The 20,588-nt window shown below is 43.4% G+C and overlaps 1 protein-coding gene across 1 annotated transcript; it reads left to right on the top strand.

Moving 5' to 3' along the window:
* The first annotated feature begins 9,529 nt into the window (after positions 1-9,529).
* On the top strand, positions 9,530-14,187 carry LOC118379772 (zinc finger protein 227-like). Its single transcript, XM_052504640.1, has 2 exons — positions 9,530-9,742; positions 11,754-14,187. Exons 1-2 carry the CDS (start codon positions 9,544-9,546, stop codon positions 12,473-12,475), a joined length of 921 nt encoding a protein of 306 aa, XP_052360600.1. The 5' UTR covers positions 9,530-9,543; the 3' UTR covers positions 12,476-14,187.
* The last annotated feature ends 6,401 nt before the right edge of the window (positions 14,188-20,588 follow it).

Below are 20,588 nucleotides of genomic sequence, written 5' to 3'. Positions count from 1 at the left end.
TGTCATATCTTCAACAACTGGTTGCAATGCCTCCCCCTGTCATATCTTCAACAACTGGTTGCTATGCCTCCCCCTGTCATATCTTCAACAACTGGTTGCTATGCCTCCCCCTGTCATATCTTCAACAACTGGTTGCTATGCCTCCCCCTGTCATATCTTCAACAACTGGTTGCTATGCCTCCCCCTGTCATATCTTCAACAACTGGTTGCTATGCCTCCCCCTGTCATATCTTCAACAACTGGTTGCTATGCCTCCCCCTGTCATATCTTCAACAACTGGTTGCTATGCCTCCCCCTGTCATATCTTCAACAACTGGTTTTCAATATATCTTCAACAACTGGTTGCTATGCCTCCCCCTGTCATATCTTCAACAACTGGTTGCTATGCCTCCCCTGTCATATCTTCAACAACTGGTTGCTATGCCTCCCCCTGTCATATCTTCACCAACTGGTTGCTATGCCTCCCCCTGTCATATCTTCACTAACTGGTTGCAATGCCTCCCCCTGTCATATCTTCAACAACTGGTTGCTATGCCTCCCCCTGTCATATCTTCAACAACTGGTTGCTATGCCTCCCCCCTGTCATATCTTCAACAACTGGTTGCTATGCCTCCCCTGTCATATCTTCAACAACTGGTTGCTATATCTTCAACAACTGGTTGCCTCCCCTGTCATATCTTCAACAACTGGTTGCTCCTGTCATATCTTCATTGCCTCATATCCTGGTTGCTATGCCTCCCTGTCATATCTTCACCAACTGGTTGCAATGCCTCCCCTGTCATATCTTCAACAACTGGTTGCTATCCCCCTGTCATATCTCCCCCCCTGTAATATCTTCACCAACTGGTTGCTATGCCTCCCCCTGTCATATCTTCAACAACTGGTTGCTATGCCTCCCCCTGTCATATCTTCAACAACTGGTTGCTATGCCTCCCCTGTCATATCTTCAACAACTGGTTGCAATGCCTCCCCCTGTCATATCTTCAACAACTGGTTGCAATGCCTCCCCCTGTCATATCTTCAACAACTGGTTGCAATGCCTCCCCTGTCATATCTTCAACAACTGGTTGCTATGCCTCCCCCTGTCATATCTTCAACAACTGGTTGCTATGCCTCCCCCTGTCATATCTTCAACAACTGGTTGCTATGCCTCCCCTGTCATATCTTCAACAACTGGTTGCAATGCCTCCCCCCCTGTCATATCTTCAACAACTGGTTGCTATGCCATCCCCTGGTTGCTATGTCATATCTTCACCAACTGGTTGCAATGCCTCCCCCTGTCATATCTTCACCAACTGGTTGCTATGCCTCCCCCTGTCATATCTTCAACAACTGGTTGCAATGCCTCCCCCTGTCATATCTTCACCAACTGGTTGCAATGCCTCCCCCTGTCATATCTTCAACAACTGGTTGCAATGCCTCCCCCTGTCATATCTTCAACAACTGGTTGCTATGCCTCCCCCTGTCATATCTTCAACAACTGGTTGCTATGCCTCCCCCTGTCATATCTTCAACAACTGGTTGCTATGCCTCCCCCTGTCATATCTTCAACAACTGGTTGCTATGCCTCCCCCCCTGTCATATCTTCAACAACTGGTTGCTATGCCTCCCCCTGTCATATCTTCAACAACTGGTTGCTATGCCTCCCCCTGTCATATCTTCACCAACTGGTTGCTATGCCTCCCCCTGTCATATCTTCAACAACTGGTTGCAATGCCTCCCCCTGTCATATCTTCAACAACTGGTTGCTATGCCTCCCCCTGTCATATCTTCAACAACTGGTTTGCAATGCCTCCCCCTGTCATATCTTCACCAACTGGTTGCTATGCCTCCCCCTGTCATATCTTCAACAACTGGTTGCAATGCCTCCCCCTGTCATATCTTCACCAACTGGTTGCTATGCCTCCCCCTGTCATATCTTCAACAACTGGTTGCTATGCCTCCCCCTGTCATATCTTCAACAACTGGTTGCTATGCCTCCCCCTGTAATATCTTCAACAACTGGTTGCTATGCCTCCCCTGTCATATCTTCACCAACTGGTTGCAATGCCTCCCCCTGTCATATCTTCAACCAACTGGTTGCTATGCCTCCCCCTGTCATATCTTCACCAACTGGTTGCTATGCCTCCCCCTGTCATATCTTCAACAACTGGTTGCTATGCCTCCCCCTGTCATATCTTCAACAACTGGTTGCTATGCCTCCCCCTGTCATATCTTCACCAACTGGTTGCTATGCCTCCCCCTGTCATATCTTCAACAACTGGTTGCTATGCCTCCCCTGTCATATCTTCAACAACTGGTTGCTATGCCTCCCCCTGTCATGTCTTCACCAACTGGTTGCAATGCCTCCCCTGTCATATCTTCAACAACTGGTTGCTATGCCTCCCCTGTCATATCTTCAACAACTGGTTGCTATGCCTCCCCCTGTCATATCTTCAACAACTGGTTGCTATGCCTCCCCCTGTCATATCTTCAACAACTGGTTGCTATGCCTCCCCCTGTCATATCTTCAACAACTGGTTGCTATGCCTCCCCCTGTCATATCTTCAACAACTGGTTGCTATGCCTCCCCCTGTCATATCTTCACCAACTGGTTGCAATGCCTCCCCTGTCATACCTTCACCAACTGGTTGCTATGCCTCCCCTGTCATATCTTCACCAACTGGTTGCTATGCCTCCCCCTGTCATATCTTCAACAACTGGTTGCTATGCCTCCCCTGTCATATCTTCAACAACTGGTTGCTATATCCCCCTGTCATATCTTCAACAACTGGTTTGCTATGCCTCCCCCTGTCATATCTTCAACAACTGGTTGCTATGCCTCCCCCTGTCATATCTTCAACAACTGGTTGCTATGCCTCCCCCTGTCATATCTTCAACAACTTATTGCTATGCCTCCCCTGTCATATCTTCAACAACTGGTTGCTATGCCTCCCCCTGTCATATCTTCAACAACTGGTTGCTATGCCTCCCCCTGTCATATCTTCAACAACTGGTTGCTATGCCTCCCCCTGTCATATCTTCACCAACTGGTTGCTATGCCTCCCCCTGTCATATCTTCAACAACTGGTTGCTATGCCTCCCCCTGTCATATCTTCAACAACTGGTTGCTATGCCTCCCCCTGTCATATCTTCAACAACTGGTTGCTATGCCTCCCCCTGTCATATCTTCAACAACTGGTTGCTATGCCTCCCCCTGTCATATCTTCAACAACTGGTTGCTATGCCTCCCCCTGTCATATCTTCACCAACTGGTTGCAATGCCTCCCCCTGTCATATCTTCACCAACTGGTTGCTATGCCTCCCCCTGTCATATCTTCACCAACTGGTTGCTATGCCTCCCCCTGTCATATCTTCACCAACTGGTTGCTATGCCTCCCCCTGTCATATCTTCAACAACTGGTTGCTATGCCTCCCCCTGTCATATCTTCAACAACTGGTTGCTATGCCTCCCCCTGTCATATCTTCAACAACTGGTTGCTATGCCTCCCCCTGTCATATCTTCACCAACTGGTTGCTATGCCTCCCCCTGTCATATCTTCAACAACTGGTTGCTATGCCTCCCCCTGTCATATCTTCAACAACTGGTTGCTATGCCTCCCCCTGTCATATCTTCAACAACTGGTTGCTATGCCTCCCCCTGTCATATCTTCAACAACTGGTTGCTATGCCTCCCCCTGTCATATCTTCAACAACTGGTTGCTATGCCTCCCCCTGTCATATCTTCACCAACTGGTTGCTATGCCTCCCCCTGTCATATCTTCACCACTGTTGCCTCTCTTCCCCCTTCGACTCTCTTCACTGCCTCCACATAGGAGATCTGCTGCACAGCCCTGATCCTTGACACCTCGACCTCACTAACAGGGCACTCAAGGAAGTATGAACCCCACCACAGTTGCAACATTTTGCATTCACAGATTCTTCAATATCATACTTCTCCCATCTGCAAACGTTTGATCACGTCCTTTACGATTCCCCCCCGACTGTAATGGTTTGGACATAAATGCTCTGACCGCATATCTCACATATCCAAGCTTCACTTGTTCAGGTAGAGTCTCCTCAAACAACAATAATATCGACAGGCTTTTCCCCTTCCTTCCATTCACCATACGGGTCAGGTGACGTGCACTGACCAATCCTGGGACTCGTTCAGCTATATCCTCCTTTTGCAGGCGCCGAAGATCAATACAGGTCACTTCTGACGTAGGTTCACCTTTCCCACTGCGTTCTTCACAGTCCTCGGTATTACAAATGGATTTCTCAAATGAACCTCCTTGTCCAAAACAATGCAGTCCGTTAAGAAATGTGTTATTGGACCGGTCCTTGTCTTCTACTACAACTTTGGCCCGTTTTAAGTTTCCATTCTTTGATTTCACTAGTTTCCATTCTTTGATTTCACTAGTTTCCATTCGTTATCACACACTCCACTTGTCACACTTTCAGATTCAAGCACAGTCGCCTTTTCCGTCTTACTCGCTTCTTGGAACCGGTTGTTGTCATTGGATCTTTTGGAGTCCTTCAGAATAAGAGTCCCGTCATGTTTACCAAACATTATGGATAAACTGAAGAGGGTGCATGTCTCTCCGCCCTAATAATGGGAGTGGTTGTCCACAAAGCGTCTGTCTCGCTCTCTGAACTGGTGGCCTCATCTCATTATTGTAATCAGTTTTTTTGAATATTTGATGAGGGTTGTTGACATCAACTGCCTGTATTCAATTGAGAGAGATGCTATGCTACTACTTGTTTACTATTTGATATATGCTACTAGGCTTTTGCCATGAATATGCATAGCCATCTCGAGACAACTCTAATATAGTGGGGGGTTTTTCTCCTAAAAGTAGCGTGTCACGTGTCCTAGTTTTATATCAGTACAGTCATAACGACTTAAGCATTACGAAACTTTTATTTGATCAAATTCATCTAGTGTAGCAATTAAGTCATTGCTTTTGTTGTTGACCAAATTCGACTCACTCCCATTGACCTCCATACAAAACTGCCTGCTTGGTGGGTGAAACAACAAGAAAACTCCCCCTGCTGGAGTGAGACAGATTTGCAGCCGAGTTGGGCCTCTTCCTCTCTGGGTATACTTTATAAATGAATCATTAGTGCTCAATTATCGATACATTTTATACTTGTTATCATACAAAGAATAATTACATATTTTATATAAGATATGTGATTTATTTGTTTATTTGAATCCTAAATGGTCAACAATGTTGTTTGTGTGTGTACTCTTATCTTGTGTACGTTGTGCTGCAGTAAAAGGTCCATTCTACCCAGGAACACTTTTAGTCTCCAAATCCACTTAGTTTACACCCCCAGGAACACTTCTAGTCTCCAAATCCACTGAGTTTACACCCCCAGGAACACTTCTAGTCTCCAAATCCACTGAGTTTACACCCCCAGGAACACTTCTAGTCTCCAAATCCACTGAGTTTACAACCCCAGGAACACTTCTAGTCTCCAAGTCCACTGAGTTTACAACCCCAGGAACACTTCTAGTCTCCAAGTCCACTGAGTTTACACCCCCAGGAACACTTCTAGTCTCCAAATCCACTGAGCTCAAAGACTCCAGCCACCCAAGTCATCTCTGCTACCGCTGGCCATGCGATAGCAGAGATGACTTGGGTGGCTGGAGTCTTTGACAATTTTTAGGGCCTTCCTCTGACACGGCCTGGTATAGAGGTCCTGGATGGCAGAGAGCTCGGCCCCAGTGATATACTGGGCCGTACTTGTAGTGCCTTGCGGTCAGATGCCAAGCAGTTGCCATACCAAGAGGTGATGCAGCCAGTAAAGATGCTCTCAGTGGTGCAGCTGTATAACTTTTTGAGGATCTGAGGGCCCCATGCCAAATCTTTTCAGCCTCCTGAGGGGGGAAGAGGCATGGTCGTGCCCTCGTCACCACTGTGTTGGTGTGTTTGGACAAGAGGTCGACCGATTATGATTTTTCAATACCGATTATTGGAGGACCAAAAAAGCCAATACTGATTTAACATCAATAAAATCAATTTAGGCTGAAGTAAATAATGAAACATGTTCAATTTGGTTTAAATAATGCAAAAACAAAGTGTTGGAGAAGAAAGTAAAAGTGCAATATGTGCCATGTAAGAAAGCTAACATTTCAGTTCCTTGCTCAGAACATGAGAACATATGAAACCTGGTAGTTCACTTTAACATGAGTCTTCAATATTCCCAGGTAAGAAGTTTTAGGTTGTAGTTATTACTAGCTAGCCATTTCACTTCGTTACACGAGCCTCATCTCGGGAGTTGATAGGCTTGAAGTCATAAACGGCGCAATGCTTGACGCACAACGAAGAGCTGCTGGCAAAACGCACAAAAGTGCTGTTTGAATTCATGTTTACGCGCCTGCTTCTGCCTACCACCGCTCAGTCAGATACTTGTATGCTTGTATGCTCAGTCAGATTATATGCAACGCAGGACACGCTAGATAATATCTAATAATATCTTCAACCATGTGTAGTTAACTAGTGATTATGATTGATAGTTTTTTATAAGTTTAATGCTAGCTAGCAATTTATCTTGGCTTACTGCATTCGTGTAACATGCAGTCTCCATGTAGAGTGCAATGAGAGAGAGGCAGGTCGTTATTGCGTTGGACTAGTTAACTGTAAGATTGCAAGTTGAATCCCCCGAGCTGACAATGTGAAAATCTGTCGTTCTGCCCCTGAACGAGGCAGTTAACCCACCGTTCCTAGGCCGTTATTGAAAATAAGAATGTGTTCTTAACTGACTTGCCAAGTTAAATAAAGGTATAAAAACAAAATGTTTTAAAAAATTGGCAAATCGGCGCCCAGAAATACCGAGTTTGATTGTTATGAAAACTTGAAATCTGCCCTAATTAATCGGCCATTCCGATTAATCGGTCAACCTCTAGTTTGGACCATGATAGTTCTTTAGTGATGTGAACACAGAGGAACTTGAAGCTCTCGACCCTACAGACCCGTCAATGTGAATGGTGGCGTGCTCTGCCCTTCGTTTCCAGTAGTCCACTGTCAGCGCCTTTTGTCTTGTTGAGGGAGAGGTTGTCCTGGCACCACGCTGTGTGTTGTCGGCAACACTTAATGGTGACTCACCAGCATGCACCTGTGCAAAACTCTAAATCACCTTTACTACACACACAGAGACACATACGAAGCTCTGCCTCGCTCTCCGTTTGGCAAATCATCCTCCCGATTCCCGCCTACAAGCAAAAACTCAAACAGGAAGTACCAGTGACTCGCTCAATACAGAAGTGGTCCGACGAAGAAGATGATAAGCTACACGACTGTTTTGCTAACACAGACTGGAATATATTCCAGGAATCATCTGATGGCATTGAGGAGTACACCACATCAGTTACCGGCTTCATTAATAAGTGCATCGACGATTTTGTCCCCACAGTGACTGTACGTACATATCCCAACCAGAAGCCATGGATTACAGGCAACATCTGCACTGAGCTAAAGGCTAGAGCTTCGGCTTTCAAGGAGCGGGACACTAATCTGTACACTTATAAGAAACCCCGCTATGCCCTCCGACGAACCATAAAACAGGCAAAGCGTTAATACAGGATCAAGTTTGAATCCTACTACACCGGGTCTGTCGCTCGTTGGATGTGGCAGCGCTTGCAAACTATCACAGTATACAAAGCCAAACCCAGCCATGAGCTGCCCAGTGACACAGACGTACCAGAAGAGCTAAATGCCTTCTATGCTCACTTCGAGGCAAGCCACACTGAACCATGCATGAAAGCATCATCTTTTTCGGACAACTGCGTGATCACGCTCTCCATAGCGGATGTGAGTAAGACCTTTTTAAATAAGTTAACATTCACAAGGCCGCAGGACCAGACGGATTACTAGGACGCATACGCAGAGCTGACCAGTTGGCAAGACATTTTCTCCCTGACCCAGTCTGTAATACCTACATGTTTCAAGCAGACCACCATAGTTCTTGTGCCCAAGAACGCCATGGTAACCTGTCTAAATGACTGCCACCACGTAGGACTCACATCTTTAGGCTGGTCATGGCTCACAAACACCATCACCTCAGACACCCAGGTCTCACTCCAATTCACATACCGCCTCAACAGTTCCACAAATGACCCAATCTCTATTGCACTCCACACTGCCCTTTCCCACCTGGACAACAGGAACACGTGAGAATGCTGTTTGTTGACTACAGCTCAGCGTTCAACACCATAGTGCCCTCCAAGCTCATCACTTAGCTAAGGACCCTGGGACTGAACACCTCCCTCTACAACTGGATCCTGGACTTCCTGACGGGCCGCCCATTTATCTGACAATCTAAGGTTGATTATCTACAAGGTTATGGTTGAATGACCTGTTTTAATATTTCACCAGCTTGTGTTATGTTATTGGTTATTGAGGGGTTACTGAGTGAGAAATACTTTGTTTCACCTTGCTGAATTTTGAATGTGGTTTTGGGAAAGCTACTGTTTTATTACTGAGTGTTTAATGCTGACGGTTTGAGAAAACAGTCCACTGCTCTTTATTATTTTGAGTGTTACCAGTGTGAAGCTATATCACGGTGAGTGATTGTATACATTGACTATTAAAGACACCATACTGTTGCTCTTGTTTTGTTGTGTTGACAATCAAGACTCTCAACACTAATTCCACTGCTCCTAGTGGATGAACATTCTATAATTCTTACACTTCATAATGGAATTAAACCAAACGATTCTAAACTACTTTTAACAATCAAGACTCTATAATTCTTAACACTAATTCCACTGCTCCTAGTGGATGAACATTCTATAATTCTTACACTTCATAATGGAATTAAACCAAATTCTAAACTACTTTTAACAAGACGCTCTAGTGGATTCTAAACTATTCTTTTAACAATTAAGACTGAAAATGATACAAAAACACGTTGACTTGAAGAACGATGCATAATGGATACAAAGTTTGTTAACACAATGACGGTTTGTGTCGTTCTGTGTGGAAATGGTTAGAAGTAGGCCTTGTGCAAAGAGTTGTATGGATTGTTTAATGTTGTAGAATGTTCAGTGGAAACAGTGCTTGTGCTCCATGGAGTCGTATGGATTGTTTAACTTTACATTAATTCGTTTTTCATACATTTTTAACGTGACAACTCTGTGTGTCAGCATCACTCTGTTACCTTGGAATTGCCCCTAATCTATTCAACATGAATAGCCAGGCGATTTTGAGGTAAGAAAATGCTTGTGTTGCTTATAGGGTGATGTTTGAATCGGCTACTGAGGATGGGGTGGTAATGTCAATCACTGAGTGTATCAGATATTAGTAATGAATTTGAACTGAATATGCTTGTACTCAACAGCCAGTGTTTTTCGTTACTTAATGCCTAATCAGACTGGCTGTTGCCGTCAATCTTATATTTATTTTATGGAAAAAGGTTTCCTGCTGGACGGGATGTGTGGTTAGCTAGCTTAGATACATGTTTGTCTTTTCTGGAGCTATACCACGATCTAGGTTTGTGAAAATCACCCTGAACTCTTTCGGTCTTCTCTTATTTTAGATCCACCTCTAGCCTACCATGTCTGAACCAGGTTCTGGTTGTGGTGTTCCAGCCCAGAGAAGCTCACAGCCTGGTCCAGAGTTGCTGTCAGTGAAGCTGGGGGACTGCAATCAAACAGTGGAACTCAATGTGATTGTCAAAGAGGAGGAGGAGGAGAGAGAAATCAATGAGGGGGAGGAGGAAGAGCGAGAGGAGGACAGGGCCTCTGTTGACTCAGGTAAATTCAGGCTAACATCCTCTTTGATTCAGAGAGGTAAACAACCCAAAATAAGCATTGATTTTCTGGTTCATTAAGAAATGTAAACATATGTTTTTGGATGTTGAATAAAATGTTAATTCTGAATATTTAGGCAAGTTAGCTGGCTAACTCATTGATTCTGCTTTGTAGTATAACCCTCAGACTTATGTGTAAGAGGTGAGGCGAGTGCCCCTGAAAAATGGCTACGGACCAATATGCAATGCATTGTAATTTGACAATTGGTTTCAGAGCTGGTCATGGGTGCACCTCAGCCACGCTCAAGGTCCTAGACGATATCATAACCACCACCGATAAAAGACAGTACTGTGCAGCCATCTTCACTGATCTGGCCAAGGCTTTCGACTCTGTCAATCACCGTATTATCGGCAGACTCAATAGCCCTGATTTCTCAAATGACTGCCTCGTCTGGTTCACCAACTGCTTCGCAGACAGAGTTCAGTGTGTTCAATCGGAGGGCCTGTTGTCCGGACCTCTGGCACTCTCTATGGGGGTACCACAGGGTTCAATTCTTGGGCCGACTCTTTTCTCTGTATATATCAACGATGTCGCTCTTGCTGCGGGTGATTCCCTGATCCACCTCTACGCAAAGGACACCATTTTGTATACATCTGGCCCTTCTTTGGACACTGTTAACTAACCTTCAATGCCATTCAACACTCCTTCCGTGGCTTCCAACTGCTCTTAAATGCTAGTAAAACCAAATGCATGCTTTTCAACCGTTCGCTGCCTGCACCTGCCCGCCCGACTAGCATCACTACTCTGGACGGTTCTGACCTAAAATATGTGGACAACTACAAATACCTAGGTGTCTGGCTAGACTGTAAACTCACCTTCCAGACTCATATCAAACATCTCCAATCCAAAATCAAATCTAGAATCGGCTTTCTATTTCGCAACAAAGCCTTCCTCATGCCGCCAAACTCTAGAAAACTGACTATCCTACCGATCCTCGACTTCGGCGATGTCATCTAGAAAATAGCTTCCAATACTCTACTCAGCAAACTGGATGCAGTCTATCACAGTGCCATCCGTTTTGTTACCAAAGCCCCATATACCACCCACCATTGCGACCTGTATGCTCTCGTCGGCTGGCCCTCGCAATATATTTGTCGCCAGACCCACTGTCTCCAGGTCATCTATAAATCTATGCTAGGTAAAGCTCCACTTTACCCCAGTTCACTGGCCACGATAACAACACCCACCCGTAGCACGCGCTCCAGCAGGTATATCTCACTGTTCATCCCCAAAGCCAGCACCTCCTTTGGCCGCCTTTCCTTCCAGTTCTCTGCTGCCAGTGACTGGAACGAAATGCAAAAATTGCTGAAGCTGGAGACTTACATTTCCCTCACTAACTTTAAACATCAGCTATCTGAGCAGCTAACCGATCGCTGCAGCTGTACATAGTCCATCTGTAAATAGCCCATCCAATCTACCTACCTCATCCTCATATTGTTTTTATTTACTTTTCTGCTCTTTTGCACATCAGTATCACTACATGCACATCATAATCTGCTCATCTATCACTCCAGTGTTAATCTGCTAAATTGTAATTACTTCGCTACTATGGCCTATGTATTGCCTTACCTCCTCACGCCATTTGCACACACTGTATGTAGACTTTCTTTTTTTTCTATTGACTGTACACTTGTTTATTCCATGTGTAACTCTGTGTTGTTGTCTGTGTCGCACTGCTTTGCTTTATCTTGGCCAGGTCGCAGTTGTAATTGAGAACTTGTTCTCAACTTGCCTACCTGGTTAAATAAAGGTGAAATAAAAAAATGCATTGTAATTTGACATTGTAATTTCACAATGGCATTATCTATGTGCGATGCAATGCAACAAGCCCATTGAAAAAGTATTTATTTCAATACTCTGTTATTCCTAATGACTGTTGAATCCTACATTGTTAAACTTAAAGCCGTTGTTCCTCTGTCTGTTTCTTACCCTATATCTGTTTATATTCTTACAGGAGAGATCCCCAACCCAGACTCAGTCAACGAACCCAGTTCCACAGAATCAATACTACCACCTGGTTGTGGGAGTTACCCCTGTCCTCAATGTGAGAAGAGTTTCAGTTCCTCAACTAATCTAAAGAATCATCAAAGAGTACACACTGGAGAAAAACCTTTTGACTGCTCAGCATGTGGGAAGAGTTTCAGTGAGAAAGTAAACCTTAAGAGACACGAGAGAGTACATAGTGGAGAGAAGCCTTACCACTGCACCCAATGTGCGAAGAGCTTCAATCATTCTGGAAGCCTTAAGGAACACGAGAGAATACATACAGGGGAGAAGCCTTACCACTGCTCTCTGTGTGGAAAGAATTTTCGTGTTGCAGGAGGCCTAAAGAATCATCAGAGATCACACAGTGGAGAGAAGCCTTACCACTGCTCTCTGTGTGGGGAGGGATTCACTCAGCTAAGAAGTCTTAAAAATCATGAGAGAATACCCATTGGAGGGAAGCCTGCCTGTCCTTTCAATGTAATTGTCCAAGAGGAGGAGGGAGAGAGGGACATCAATGTGGAGGAAAAGAGAGAAGTTGAGGGAGAGGAGGACAAAAGTGGTGTAGTAGACAGTGCATGTCGGAGCAAAAACCAAACCATGAGGTCGAAGGAATTGTCCGTAGAGCTCCGTGACAGGATTGTGTCGAGGCACAGATCTGGGGAAGGGTACCAAAAATTTCTGCAGCATTGAAGGTCCCCAAGAACACCGTGGCCTCCATCATTCTTAAATGGAAGAAGTTTGGAACCACCAAGACTCTTCCTAGAGCTGGCCGCCCGGCAAAAGTGGGCAATCGGGGAGAAGGGCCGTGGTCAGGGAGGTGACAAGAACGTTATGGTAACCGTATTACCGCCACACTGGGGTTCATGATGGCAGTCAAATTCCACGTGACCAATTAGGCTTCTCCGAGCTCTGATGCAGCTGATGGTCATTAGTAGCCTACCAAACTTGCTTAAAACCTCTAGTGACACCCAGCCCGTGAACAGGACCGTTGTCATCATCTGACACGAATTAGCATAACGCAATGGACATAAATCTTCCTAGAAAATATTCCTATTCATGAAAATCACAAGTGAAATATATTGGAACACAGCTTAGCCTTTTGTTAATCACCCTGTCATCTCAGATTTTCAACAAAAAAATTATACAGCCAAAGCTAGACAAGCATTTGTGTAAGTTTATCGATAGCCTAGCATAGCATTATGCCTTGCTAGCAGCAGGCAACCTTGTCACGAAAATTAGAAAAGCAATCAAATTAAATTGTTTACCTGAATGAACTTTGGATGTTTTCACTCACGTGACTCAAGGTAGATAGCCAAAGTTCATTTTTCCCCAAAATATTATTTTTGTAGGCGAAATAGCTCCGTTTGTTCTTCACGTTTGGCTGAGAAATCGACCGGAAATTGCAGACACGACAACGCCGAAAAAATATTCCAAATTAGCTCCATAATATCGACAGAAACATGGCAAACGTTGTTTAGAATCAATCCTCAAGGTGTTTTTCAAATATCTATTCGATAATATATCCACACGGTTTCTCAGTAGAAGCGATTGGAATGATGGCTACCTCTGTACTTTACGCAAGATTTTCTCCGGGAGCACATGTGACCACTTGCGCAATGTAGCCCCCTACGGTATTCTTCAACATATATGCGTAAAACTACGTCACAGTGCTGTAGACACCTTGGGGAATACGTAGAAAGCGTAAGCTGGTTCATAGCACATTCACAGCTCAATGGGGACTCATTGGCACGCAGCGCTTTCAAAATATGGGGCACTTCCGGATTGGATTTTTCTCAGGCTTTCGCCTGCAACATCAGTTATGTTATACTCACAGACAATATCTTTACAGTTTTGGGAAACGTTAGTGTTTTCTGTCCAAAGCTGTCAATTATATGCATATTCTAGCATCTTGTTTAAAACGGGAACGTTTTTCCCCCAAAAATTAAAATACTGCCCCTAGAGTCGCAACAGGTTAACTGCCTGGTACTCAGCACTCTGCTGTCCCTCTAATCACTCTGGGATCAATGCAAATGTAGTCCAACATCTAATCAAACACTTCATGATAATGGTCCATTCTAAATCAAAACTAAACTAATTTCACACATTATTTTATAAATGTAAAGACAACTTTAAAATCAAGAATAGTCTGATAGGTGACAATGTTAGCTTGTGGATGATGTGTTGTCACTTGTGGATGATGTGTTGTCACTTGTGGATGATGTGTTGTCACTTGTGGATGATGTGTTGTCACTTGTGGATGATGTGTTGTCACTTGTGGATGATGTGTTGTCACTTGTGGATGATGTGTTGTCACTTGTGGATGATGTGTTGTCACTTGTGGATGATGTGTTGCCACTTGTGGATGATGTGTTGCCACTTGTGGATGATGTGTTGCCACTTGTGGATGACTGTGTGATGCACACTTGTGGATGATGTGTTGCCACTTGTGGATGATGTGTTGCCACTGTTGATGTGTTGCACTTGTGGATGATGCCCATGATGTGTTACTCGTGCAGCAAGGGAAAGAAACAGAAATGCCTTTTTGTTTGTGTGACTTTTTCAAATCATAGTCGCACACCTCATGAAGCCCAGCCCACAGGCCTTGTACTATGGGGGATAGTAGATTGACATAGGCAAGTGCTTTTGCTGTTTGTTAGGCCTACTCATCTTGTTGGTTGACGTAAAGTAGGCTAAATGTGGACCGTTCTAACTTCTTCAATATGCGCCTCGAATTCGAAAAAGAGGGGCTTGCGCAGTTTTTTTATTTTTTATTTTACCTTTATTTAACTAGGCAAGTCAGTTAAGAACAAATTCTTATCTTCAATGACAGCCTAGGAACTGTGGGTTAACTGCCTGTTCAGGGGCAGAACGACAGATTTGTACCTTGTCAGCTCGGGGGTTTGAACTTGCAACCTTCCGGTTACTAGTCCAACGCTCTAACCACTAGGCTACCCATCCCCCCGATGTATCGGTCTTCACTTGTAGCCCAGTTCTCAGCTGGAATTCTCGTGAGAAGGACCAGATCACATGACGGGCGTTGGCTGATAGGAATGTAGATATCTGAGAGAGCCATGTGAGAGAAGTTCTTCTGCGAACGGCAGCTGGGAGAAGGGAATTATAATTGTTATATTCAGCCCAAGGGCACCGTGACGGCCACACAAGGGGGGTGTCGCCCGGAAATTCGAGGCCTGATGTGAATATTATCAAGTGCTTGTCAAAATGTTTAATGAGAGACTGATGAAGTGTGTGCAGCTTGCGACTATTTTTCAAATTGTCCTTAGAGTCCCTCCATGCAGGCCTAGAATGTATTACAAAATCAGAACAAACGTCCCAACGTTTGTATCACAACTAAAGTTGCATAAGTAACTCTACATGAAGCATATCGGAGGACAGGGTCCTGTGTTAACCGCTCAACACAGAATAGCCGCATGTGCGGACTTCCTTTTAAATTGTTTGTAGAAAATATCCTTGCTATTTTACTAAGCTGTGTTCAATTGTATTCGTCATACTATAAAATAATTTTTTAAAAATAATGCCACGGAATTCTAAGCACATCTTGTCTGCTAAAATGAACTAGTGTAGCCCACAGCCATATCAGGACCTAACGTAAGGACAACTTTTACAGAGTATGGTATTCTGTTCTTCTGAAATAGACTTTATTTAGATTTTATTCATATCGTGTTTCTTTAGACCTGTCTAAAATAAATAACGGATTTATTGTGATGTAGACTACTATGTTAAATGGATGTATTAGACTGTAGATGTAGATGCTCCAAACGTCTACATCAGTGGTTTGTAGGCTGTGTGTGGAAGCCAGGAGATGCTCAATGTGTTTGTTAATTAACTATCAATTACCGTCTGACCGGCAGTTATTTGCTTGACAATCACCGGCTGAACAAAATGTCATGACCACCACAGCCCTCACTCTGACAGAGCTCCAGACTTCCTCTGTGGAGATGGGAGAACCTTCCAGAAGGACAACCATCTCTGCAGCATTCAGGCCTTTATGGTAGAATGGCCAGACGGAAGCCACTCCTCAGTAAAACGCACATGACAGCCCGCTTGGAGTTTGCCAAAAGGCACCTAAAGGACTCTCAGACCATGAGAAAGCAGATTCTCTAGTCTGATGAAAGGAAACCAGGCACTGCTCATCACCTGGCCAATACCATTCATATGGTGAAGCATGGTGGTGGCAGCATGATGCTGTGGGTATGTTTTTCAGCGGGAGGGACTGGGAGACTAGTCAGGATCGAGGGAAGATGAATGGCGCAACATATAGAAAGATCCTTGATGAAAACCTGCTGCAGAGCGCTCAGGACCTCAAACTGGGGTGAAGGTTCACCTTCCAACAAAACAACAACCCTAAGCACACAGCCAAGAGAACGCAGGAGTGGCTTCGGGACAAGTCTCTGAATGTCCTTGAGTGGCCCAGCCAAAAGTCCGGACATGAACCCGATCGATCATCTCTGGAGAGACCTGAAAATAGCTGTACAGCGACGCTCCCCATCCAACCTGACAGAGCTTGAGAGGATCTGCTGAGAAGAATGGGAGAAACTCTGTAAATACAGGTGTGTCAAGATTGTAGCGTCATACCCAAGAAGATTTGAGGCTGTAATCTCTGTCAAAGGTGCTTCAATAAAGTACTGAGTTAAGGGTCTGAATACTTATGTAAATGTGATATTTCAGTTTTCTATTTGTAATAAATTAGCAAAAATGTCTAAACTATTCTTGTTTTGTCATTATGGATTAGAGTATTGTGTGTAGATTGATGAGGGGACGACGACAATTTAATCCATTTTAGAATAAGGCTGTAATGTAACAAAATGTTTAAGAAGTTGTCTGAATACTTTCCAAATGCACTGTATATAGACAGATGTGTGCCTTTCCAAATGCACTGTATATAGACAGATGTGTGCCTTTCCAACTGCACTGTATATAGACAGATGTGTGCCTTTCCAACTCCACTGTATATAGACAGATGTGTGCCTTTCCAAATGCACTGTATATAGACAGATGTGTGCCTTTCCAACTGCACTGTATATAGACAGATGTGTGCCTTTCAAATGCACTAGACAGATGTGTGCCTTTCCAACTGCACTGTATATAGACAGATGTGTGCCACTGTATATAGACAGATGTGTGCCTTTCCAACTGCACTGTATATAGACAGATGTGTGCCTTTCCAACTGCACTGTATATAGACAGATGTGTGCCTTTCCAAATGCACTGTATATAGACAGATGTGTGCCTTTCCAAATGCACTGTATATAGACAGATGTGTGCCTTTCCAAATGCACTGTATATAGACAGATGTGTGCCTTTCCAAATGCACTGTATATAGACAGATGTGTGCCTTTCCAAATGCACTGTATATAGACAGATGTGTGCCTTTCCAACTGCACTGTATATAGACAATGTGTGCCTTTCCAAATGCACTGTATATAGACAGATGTGTGCCTTTCCAACTCCACTGTATATAGACAGATGTGTGCCTTTCCAACTGCACTGTATATAGACAGATGTGTGCCTTTCCAAATGCACTGTATATAGACAGATGTGTGCCTTTCCAACTGCACTGTATATAGACAGATGTGTGCCTTTCCTGCAATATAGACAGATGTGTGCCACTGCACTGTATATAGACAGATGTGTGCCTTTCCAACTCCACTGTATATAGACAGATGTGTGCCTTTCCAACTGCACTGTATATAGACAGATGTGTGCCTTTCCAAATGCACTGTATATAGACAGATGTGTGCCTTTCCAACTCATGTCCAATCAATCACGTTGTAGAAACAGATCTCAAGGATGATCAATGGAAAGAGGAGGCACCTGAGCTCAATATCGAGTCCCATAGGAAAGGATCTGAATACTTATGTAAATAAGGTATTTCCATTGTTTTTTATTTTATCCATTTGCAAAGGTTTCTAAAAACCTGTTTTCGTTTTATCATTATTGTGCATTATTGTGTCTAAATTGTTAGGAATTGTTTTATTTATCCATTTTAGAACAAGGCTGTAATGTAACAATGCAGTTAGATGCAGTTTATCATAGCGCACTGCTCTTTATTACGGGAGACAGTTTTAGTGCTCATCACTGCATTCTCTACCAGCAAGTTGGTTGGCCCTCTGTGATGTCATCACTGCATTCTCTACCAGAAAGTTGGTTGGCTCTCTGTGATGTCATCGCTGCATTCTCTACCAGAAAGTTGGTTGGCCCTCTGTGATGTCATCGCTGCATTCTCTACCAGAAAGTTGGTTGGCCCTCTGTGATGTCATCGCTGCATTCTCTACCAGAAAGTTGGTTGGCCCGCTGTTACGTAGGTAAATAAATTACTATGTTTTCATTTATAAAGCCCTTTTACAAAAAGTCTCACTGTAGCTAACCTGTTTACCACACCCCGATCTCAGGGATGGTTAACTCTGGAAACTCCTTTGGTCTCTACTGAGTTCGGTACATCTGCCTTTAGTCTTCTTGCACCTTATTTGTGGAACAGTCTTCAAAATGTTGTTAAATGTGATGTTGTGATGCTGCTAAGGGGTCATTCAGAAAGCTGATTGAGGACCTTTATAACTGATTCATGTTTTATTTCTGCTTGCATTTTGTATTTATACTGGGAGGAGAAATATTAACGCAACATGCAAAAATTTCTAAGATTTTACTGAGTTACAGTTCATATAAGGAAAATCAGTCAATTGAAATAAATTCATTTGGCCCTAATCTATGGATTTCACATGACTGGGAACTGGAAGATGCTGTCGTATAAGTCGAACATCCCAAACATGCTCAATGGGTGACGTGTCTGGTGAGAATTGCAGGCCGTGGAAGAACTGAGACATTTTCAGTTTCCAGGAATTGTGTGTGTATGTAGCGGTCTTTATATGTACCACAGAAGAAAAAACAAGAAATAAAGAGCGACACCAGAGCTGTCCATTTTGGGCTTTTACATAAATCTGCAATGGTATTGTGAAAAGACAAGGCAGGAATACATCAGTCTCCAAGGCACCATCGGACGAGTTGTTCTTTCTCTACATCTCCCATAATGCAATGCTAACATACGTCGGCAGCTCAGCAAAGCCATCTGCATCACAGAAAGACATGCTAGCTAGCAACTGCACTACTTTTCAGCACTCTGTAAAGCTATATCAATAACGATACATTTCTGAAAGTTCCATAGTTTCAATAGTCTCACACTCCCATATAACAATACCCATAGCATTAACATTGGGATGCTTAATTAATTTAAATTTATGGACTTCAACACAAGGGTAATCTGCGACACATACCTTTCTCAGTGTTTTCTCAGACTGAGGAGAAGGGGAACTACGGGTAGTGCCGGGGTGTTAGTAAATGACGTAGCACCCAGATGAAATAAAATACATTTCATGACATAAAAATAGAAGATGTTAATATCAACCTCTACAGGATTGGTGGGTCCCCCTCGGGACGGTTGAGCTAACGTAGGCTAATGCGATTAGCATGAGGTTTTAAGTAACAAGACCATTTGCCAGGACATAGACATATCTGACATTGGCAGAAAGCTGAAATTCTTGTTAATCTAACTGCACTGTCCAATTTACAGTAGCTAATACAGTGAAAGAATACCATGCTATTGTTTGAGGAGAGTGCACAGTTATGAACTTGAAAAGTAATAAATAAACCAATTAGGCACATTTGGGCAGTCTTGATACATTTTGAACATAAATCCAATGGTTCATTGGATCAGTCTAAAACTTTGCATGTACACTGCTGCCATTTAGTGTCCAAAATCTAAATTGTGCCTGGGCTGGAATAATACATTATGGCCTTTCTCTTGCATTTCAAAGATGATGGTACAAAAAATGCATGTTTTTTTTTTTCTGTGTATTATCTTTTATCAGATCTAATTTGTAATATTCTCCTACATTCATTTCACATTCCACAAACTTCAAAGTGTTTCCTTTCAAATGGTATCAAGAATATGTATATCCTTACTTCAGGTCCTGAGCTAAATGTAGTTAAATTTTGGTATGTCATTTTCGGCAAAAAATTAAAAATTCTAAAGAGATTTTTTTTAATATCATCCAGCTACTGTAGCTACTTCCTTAACATTAACAGGCAGTACTACTGTAGCTACTTTAACAGTCAGTACTACTGAAGCTAAACATTAACAGGCAGTACTACTGTAGCTACTTCCTTAACATTAACAGACAGTACTACTGTAGCTACTTCCTTAACATTAACAACCAGTACTACTGTAGCTACTTCCTTAACATTAACAGGCAGTACTACTGTAACTGCTTCCTTAACATTAACAGGCAGTACTACTGTAGCTACTTCCTTAACATTAACAGGCAGTACTACTGTAGCTACTTCCTTAACATTAACAGGCAGTACTACTGTAGCTACTTCCTTAACATTAACAGACCGTACTACTGTAGCTACTTACTTAACATTAACAGGCAGTACTACTGTAGTTACTTCCTTAACATTAACAGGTAGTACTAGTAGTTCAACAAATGAAATAGAAACCAGAAGTAAAGTTCCTGACTCCTCCTTCAGTCTGAATTTGGAACATTCCTGGTCGCGGGCTTGGGCCTCTGAACCTTAACCTGGATGTTCTTTTCTGCGTTGTGTACTATTCTAATCATTTGAAGTTTGATGGACTAGCCATTTTAACTCTCCTACATACAGATCCTTGCGACATGTGGCCGTGCATTGTCATGCTGAAACATGAGGTGATGGCCGACGGATGAATGGCTCAGCAATGGGCCTTGGGATCTCGTCACGGTATCTCTGAGCATTCAAATTGCCATCTATAAAA

The sequence above is a fragment of the Oncorhynchus keta genome, unplaced genomic scaffold, assembly GCF_023373465.1.
Source record: "Oncorhynchus keta strain PuntledgeMale-10-30-2019 unplaced genomic scaffold, Oket_V2 Un_contig_20037_pilon_pilon, whole genome shotgun sequence".
NCBI lineage: Eukaryota > Metazoa > Chordata > Actinopteri > Salmoniformes > Salmonidae > Oncorhynchus > Oncorhynchus keta.
The sequence above is the reverse complement of the archived record's forward strand: the minus strand, read 5'-3'. Positions and strand labels throughout refer to the sequence as shown.